General features: G+C 40.7%; 1 protein-coding gene across 1 annotated transcript; it reads left to right on the forward strand.

Moving 5' to 3' along the window:
* The first annotated feature begins 7,122 nt into the window (after positions 1 to 7,122).
* LOC136842146 (cerebellar degeneration-related antigen 1-like) lies at positions 7,123 to 7,668 on the forward strand. The gene is made up of 2 exons (XM_067109509.1): positions 7,123 to 7,248; positions 7,372 to 7,668. The coding sequence occupies exons 1-2, from the start codon at positions 7,123 to 7,125 to the stop codon at positions 7,666 to 7,668; spliced, it is 423 nt and encodes a 140-aa protein (XP_066965610.1).
* Positions 7,669 to 8,164: the final 496 nt, after the last annotated feature.

An 8,164-nucleotide genomic window follows, 5' to 3' on the forward strand; every position in this document is an offset into this window, starting at 1 on the left:
CCGGTTGATCGAGCAACAACCAAGGCTCGAAACACCAAGTTTCCGAGCTGTTCGACGTCGCCTTCACGAGGGCAGAGGCCCTCCGAGATCGATATGCTGACGACTGTCGACCCACCTCCTCATAACCCCCGCGTCCTCTACTGGAGGAAGTTCTTTCAAGAGGTCGAGGATGAGTGCGCACAGGTGTCAGAACAGCTGGGCCTGCACCTGAAAATGGAGGTGCTTGGTGCCATTCAAAGGTACATCCGTGCCACCAAAGAGGGCACCACGGTGCCGTCGAGGGCCATGATGACCCACACCATGGCAGTGACAGCAGAGTGTCAGGCACCTGCAGTTCCTGCCAGCCTGTCGGCATCGCAGCAGCAGCAGGCACTCACTGCACAGCAGCTGGCGCTCCTGCAAGCACAGTTGGTGACATCCACACCAAAAGATCTCAGCAACCTGTCGCTTGACACGACATTCTTAATAATTTACAGAGTTAATGTATATACTGTTGTTTTTCCTTTGCTTTTATGTATGTGTATGTTTCTGTTTTATATTAAATAAATATATTTTGCAATATCATGTCTAGCTCTATCCTCTGCTCAAATATCATGTATTCAATGAAGTAGCTATAATGCAAGTACACAAATAAAGAAGGCAAAATGAACCTGAATACACTAACATTTCATTATTGACTTTGAAAAAGTTCAAAATACTTTATGTAACATATGTGCACAGAAGCAAAATGACAACAGGCAAAATATTAGCAAGTCATATAAAATGTCACAAATATCGGGGAGAAGGTAGTTTCAAAAGATAGAATTTTCATATCAGAATATCAACAATGTAAATGCTAAGAGCAGGTACTTTCAAGAACAGAATTATCACCTCAGAATAAAAACAATGTTAAGAGAAGGTACTTTCAAAAATGATAGAATTATCATATCAGAATAGATTCCATGTTAAGAAATTATTAAAAAGGGCAAAATAACTACATCTTCTTTCTTTTATTTATATATATGTTTGTTTCATATTTATTAAACATACATTTGCAATGTCATGGCCCACTCTATCCTCTTCCCATTTACCAAGTATTGATGAGAGTAATATATCATGGATTTGAACAATATCTTTTATTAAATCAACTAAAATAAACGGAAGTACACAAATGCACAGGGCAAAATAATCCTGAATTGATACATTATTGATTATTAAATAAGTCCAAAATAAATACAGGAACAGAATAGAAACAATGTTAAGAGAAGGTACTTTCAAAAATGATAGAATTATCATATCAGAATAGATTCCATGTTAAGAAATTATTAAAAGGGCAAAATAACTACATCTTCTTTCTTTTATTTATAAGTATGTTTGTTTCATATTGATTAAACATAAATTTGCAAAGTCATGTCCCGCTCTATCCTCTTCCCAATTACCAAGTATTGATGAGAGTAATATATCATAGATTTGAGCAATATCTTTTATTAAATCAACTAAAACAAACAAAAGTACACAAATGCACAGGGCAAAATAATCCTGAATTGATACATTATTGAATTTTAAATAAGTCCAAAATATAGGCAGGAACAGACATTTAAGTAATTACAACAATCAGGTATGCATGAGAGTAACTAAATCATGTTCTCCTGCCAGTGCACAGAGCCTTCAGCCGATGAAAAGTATTCCTTCAGCAAGTTACGCTGTTCCTTTGCATCCCTCGTTGCAGTGTTGCCGGTCACGGTTGGAAGGGCTGCTCCTAAGGACGGGTCACCTCCAGCTACCAGGGATGACAGCATGTGTGACAGGGTGCTCCTGATCTCCTTCTTGTCTTCGTGCATTTCTTCTTATGATCATATTGTGCAGAACACATGCGGACATCACTAATGGCTCTATATGGTCAGGCTTCAAGCATATTGCAGTGTGGAATACTCGGAATCTGTTTGCCAGAATCCCAAAGGCGTTCTCCACTGTCCTGCGTGCCCTACTTAACCTGTAGTTGTAAATCCGTTCCTCCTTGCTAAGTCCTCTTTGGGGGTAGGGCTTCATAAGGTAATTCCTCAGGGGAAGGCATCATCGCCAACTAGGAAGTAGGGCACAGGAGATCCATTAGGTTGACCTGGCAGGGCATCCGGTTGGGGAAGATTTGCTTCCTCTTGCAACAGCATTTCTGCCAGTCGGGTCTGGGCAAATACACCACCGTCTGACTCTGACCCAATGGCTCCCACGTCGACGTACAGGAACTTGTATGAAGCATCAGCAACTGCAAGTAATACCATGGAGTAGAACTTCTTGTAGTTGAAGTAATGCGTACCGCCCTTGGGAGGGTTGGAGCCTAATGTGCTTCCATCTATAGCTCCAATTACGTGCGGGAAGTTCCACCGTTCCTCAAAACCCCGTGCAACCTCCTGCCATGCTTCAGGTGTTTGTGGCACCTGCAGTTCCTCATCCCCGAAGGCAGCAACAATGGCCCTGCAGGTCTCTGGTACGATGAGACTAATGGTGTTGTGGGCTACCCGGAACGAATATTGCAGACTCTTGTAGGAATCACCTGTAGCGAGGAAGCGTTTTAGGTGATAGCAACACGTAGGCCTGGCTCAATGGGTTTCCTCCAGAATGTCACTTTCTTCTGAATGTGGGGTGTGACCCGTTCAACAATTTCATTGAAGAGGTCCTTGTCAATCCGGGTAAAATTTCTGTACACAGCTCTGGGGCTTAATTTTGACAACTCCGCCATCAGGTTGTCATAATGACCTTGCTCCATCCTTTTCTGCAGGTACGGCCACGCCCACACCCTCCTTGGGCGCCTTTTTTCTGCCCTAAGTGCTTTGCAGCAATCATTGCAAGCTCCAGCAATAACATGACGTGCACATACTCAATGACAAGTGGCAACAATTCTGGTCTATCCGCACGTGCTATAGCTATGAGTTGACGCATTTCAGCTATGTTGTCCATGTTGCTTCAGCACGTTGGTAGTATGTCTTGTCGTTGTGGTATTACGGCATTGACTAGCTCACACGTGCAGCTGCCGGCCTTTATATAGCTGGGGTTTAACCCCGCAGTACGTGGGGCCAACGTGACGTTTGCGTAACTCAGTTCGCAGAACGTAACATATACGGTATAATGCGACGTTGGTGTTACGTGCTCTGCCACGCACTACTTCTGCCTGCGCCGCCGGCTTGTTCGTCAGCGTCACGTCACCCTTACGCAGTGCTTACATTTGCGGCGCACTATAATACGCATGCATCACGCACATCGTCCCGTGACACGTATCCAGTTGGGCGGGGCCTATTTTCTCGCGTGATGTAAAGTTTCACCAATTCTGGCTGTGCGTGCGCATGCGTGCCTTGATACGTGAATGTGTGAACTTACCATTAGTTGAATGAAATGCTCCCTTAATGGCGAATGAACTTCTTCCTTCGTTTTCCCTGGGAAATTAATTTTTAATTTGTTGGGAAAGTTGAATGAAGAAAATGAAAAGCCAAAATGAAAATAACCTAATACATTACATACATACAAACATACAAACACACACACACATATTTATATATATATATATATATATATATATATATATATATATATATATATATATATATATATATATATATATATATATATATATATATATATATAATTTTAACTTCTCGAATTCTTAACGCTTTTTTAATATATTTGTTACTGCAAGACGTGATGTCAAATGCATAAATATGAGGAAATTCTGCGGGTTTGAATCGTGCTACGGATGTCAGAGGTCGCGTTACCGGACCTGACAACGTGTTCAGGTTGGAATAACGGCCTTGTTCTGATTCTGTGGATGTGGGTCTAAATCCTGCAGTGGACGTCAGAATTGCTTCACATTCTTGTATTTGGGTAGCAAGCTTTGTATTAACAAACATATCCAAGCAGTGTGAAGAATTCGAGGAGACTAAACGAGATCGTGATTATTTACGATTACATCCTTATCTAGTAAAAAGTGACCAGTGGAGTATATATACATATATGTATGGATGTATGCAGGAATGTATGTATATATATATATATATATATATATATATATATATATATATATATATATATATATATATATATATATATATTTATATATTACTAGTAATCTTCTTAGACACGAAGATGTGTTAATTAGCTGTATTCCACATAGGAAAATGAAAGGTGTTTTTGTGAGAATATGCCCAACAGTTTCGCTCTACAATGGACTTCTTCATGGAGCGTTATTTTAAGAACACAGGTTTTATCGAAAGAAATTTGATAGAGACAGCTTGCATTGTTCACAGCAAAAGAAAAAATTTAAATCTATCGCTTGGTTTTTATAAATTAGATTCTTTTATTTTGCATGCCATGGGATGTCAGTACAAATTAAGTAATGTTGTCCATTAACTATCATATAATATACGGTTGTTAATATATACTTAGTGTTATGCTGATTCAAATGGACATATTACCTCATTGGATATTTTGGTATTTTTTATTTGTTCAACTATTGATCTTATTTTATTGCATTATTTTACCAATGAAAGTTTTTAGTTCAAATTGATAGTTTCTAATAACGGTGATTCATATGTTTAAGATTTTAGGCCTTTTCTTCTCTTTCCTTAATAAGCGCCCCAAGAACAGGACCATTGGAGGACGAAACTGTTGGGCATACTCTCACAAGAACATCTTTCATTTTTTGTATGTGGAATACAACAATATATATATATATATATATATATATATATATATATATATATATATATATATATATATATATATATATATATATATATATATATATATATATATATATATATATATATATATATATATATATATATATATATATATATATATATATTATATATATATATATATATATATATATATATATATATATATATATATATATATATATATATATATATATATATATATATATATATATATATATATATATATATATATATATATATATTATGATTTTCCATGGTTTTCTGGATTTGTAGAACACTTTAACAGGTCAGCAACGGAATTTTACTCGATTGGCCTTGAAAATCTGACTCTATGGTCCAGGGAATCATAAAAAAGAAAAGAAAAAAAGGGATGTTTCATATAAGCTTAGGGCTCTACTTCATGAGGGAATGTCACGTAAACACTGGGGTTAACTAATGTAACTGTATTTACAATAAAATGATAACAAAAATGAAAAAGTAAATAATATTGAGGCTTGCAAAGCCTGGAGGTCTTCCTACTGGAGAATTGAATGCTCACAAGGCACAGCTCAAGAAGAGTCCATGGCAAATGGGTCCCTCTGCAAGAGAGATTTAAGGATTACACGTCAGTAAGGGAAAATATAAAACATACAGGTGGATCGAGACTGCACTGAGGGTGCCAAGGTCTCGAGGGATGAATAAACACTTAACACTGGAACACAAAACACTTGAAATAGCACTGGGTAAAATGGCACAATGGATACAGATATATACTGGCACTCAATAAACTTCTAAGGGTAAAATGTCGTGACTGAAAAACCTTCACTTGTACTTTACCGGGGGAAGGTGGGGGAGCGGGTCTCTGACGAAGAATGACAAAGGGCAATCGCACTCGTGGCACTATACACTAGCTCACATGGGATGTCTGTTCACATGGTGACGAAGGAACTGGATCCGAGTCAAGAGGGTCAGGTGGTGATGGGGAGTGGGGGGCGCTCTCAGCATCGCATAGCAATCTCCCGCACGTGTCTGGCTAACTGTAAAGATCTTCCTGTCCTGGGTCCTTTTAAGGCATCTGCCGAGGGTAGGGGCAATGATGTTGGGCCCGTATGGTGACCGTGCCCAAGATGTGTCATCTTCCAGGTGGCTTGACCATCTGCTCGCTTCTTCCTAGGTGTCCTGTGGAAAGACAATTCAGCGCAATCACTCTGCCTCATAAAATGGTTGTTTTAAGCAGCTTAGTTTATTTAAGCTGCTTAAGGGAGTGGCACTCAACCTCTTATCCTCGCCCCTTTTGACCGTGCTATCCAAATGTCTGTCCCAGGTAAAGGGAAGGAACAAATCAGAATATAGATAAGTTTTATGTGTTGGTATCTGGGTCAACTTAGGTCGGCTATGCAGAGACAATCCCACTCTCAACATCCTAAATGGTTGGCTTTTAGTGACTTCTTGCTAATCACAGTAGCTCCCCACGGAAGATAACATACTCACCTTCATTCGGGTGCGAATGTTGATAATCAAGAAGTCGGAAAAGATGCTTTATTTTACGTTACTAGGATACTCCTTCCAACACAAACTGATATTACTTTACTTTAAAACCACTGCATATCAATTTCATTTTATTCTAAGAGCACAAGGCATGTGGTTAGTTTGCCTTTAAGAGGCTTTAACATTACGACACACATCTTGTGTTTCCCATGCTGGTGGGTGATGCCTCATCTCTGCCTGGTGGCACTGAGTGCCTAAGAAACGATCAGGGGAGCAACTCTTTCTCACCTGATGGCTTAATTTTCATTCTATCTCCCTCTCCGCCTTTGCAGCATCTAGTTTCCCCTGGACCCAGTCCCGTAATTCTTGGCCAGACATTCCCAGGTTTTTTCCTACCTGCATGTAGAACTTAAAGTCCTCATTGTGTTGGGCACTTGAAGTCAACATTTTGACAAATTTAGTCGGTAGGGTCCTCTAAAGTTAAATGAATTTGGATTGAGAAATAAATGGGATTGGGAACTGATTTTGGTGGTGGCAACTAGGCGATTGGAATTATTTTATCTTAATAAGATGTGGGGGTGGCCTGAATGGCTAAAATGAAGAAATATGTTTATCTCTCGCACGGCCTCAACCGGTTATTGTGGGGATAGTAGGTTTGTTGTCTCATAAAACTTAGAATTAATTTTGTCGCAGAGGACGTGGAATTTGTTTCGTCACGTGGGTCGAGGAATTGGTGGACGTCATGGAGGACATGGAATTTTAGGCATCACGTAGGACGAGCGTCAAGGAGGATGTGGGATTTATGGACGTCATGGAGGACGTGGAATTTGTGGATGTCATGGAGAAAGTGGAATTTGAGGATGTCACGGAGGACGTGGAATTTGTGGACGTCACGGAGGACTTGGAATTTGTGGATGTCATGGAGGACGTGGAATTTGAGGATGTCATGGAGGACGTGGAATTTGAGGATGTCATAGAGGACGTGGAATTTGTGGATGCCATGGAGGACGTGGAATTTGTGGATGTCACGGAGGACGTAGAATTTGAGGACGTCATGGAGGACGTGGAATATGTGGACGTCACGGAGGACGTGGAATTTGAGGACGTCACGGAGGACGTGGAATTTGTGGATGTCACGGAGGACGTGGAATTTGTGGATGTCATGGAGGACGTGGAATTTGAGGACATCACGAAGGACGTGGAATTTTTGGACGTCACGGAGGACGTGGAATTTGGGGACGTCATGGAGGACGTGGAATTTTTGGAAGTCACGGAGGATGTGGAATTTGAGGACGTCAGAGAGGATGTGGAATATGTGGAAGTAACGGAGGACGTGGAATTTGTGGACGTCACGGAGGACGTGGAATTTGTGGATGTCATGTCCCAATTTGAGGACTCATGGAGGACGTGGAATTTGTGGATGTCACGGGACGTAGAATTTGAGGACGTCATGGAGGACGAAATGTGGACGTCACGTAGGACGTGGACTTGAGGACGTCACGGAGGACGTGGAATTTGTGGACGTGGAGGACGTGGAATTTGTGGATGTCATGGAGGACGTGGAATTTGAGGACATCACGAAGGGCGGGAATTTTTGGACGTCACGGAGGACGTGGAATTTGAGGACGTCATGGAGGACGTGGAATTTTTGGAAGTCACGGAGGATGTGGAATTTGAGGATGTCAGAGAGGATGTGGAATATGTGGAAGTCACAGAGGACGTGGAATTTGAGGACGTCACGGACGACATGGAATTTGAGGACATCATGGAGGACGTGGAATTTGTGGACGTCACGGAGGACGTGGCATTTATATTTCGTCTCTTAGGACTTGGAAATTGGATTCATCCCGTAGGACTTAGAAATTCCGTCTCGTAGGATGTAGGATGTAGGACATGCAATTGGATTTGTCCTGTAGGACTTGGAAATTCCATCTCGTAGGATGTGGAAATTGGATTTGTCCTACAGGGCTTGGAAATTGGATTCATCC

This window comes from Macrobrachium rosenbergii, chromosome 2 (assembly GCF_040412425.1).
Source record: "Macrobrachium rosenbergii isolate ZJJX-2024 chromosome 2, ASM4041242v1, whole genome shotgun sequence".
Taxonomy (NCBI): Eukaryota; Metazoa; Arthropoda; class Malacostraca; order Decapoda; family Palaemonidae; genus Macrobrachium; species Macrobrachium rosenbergii.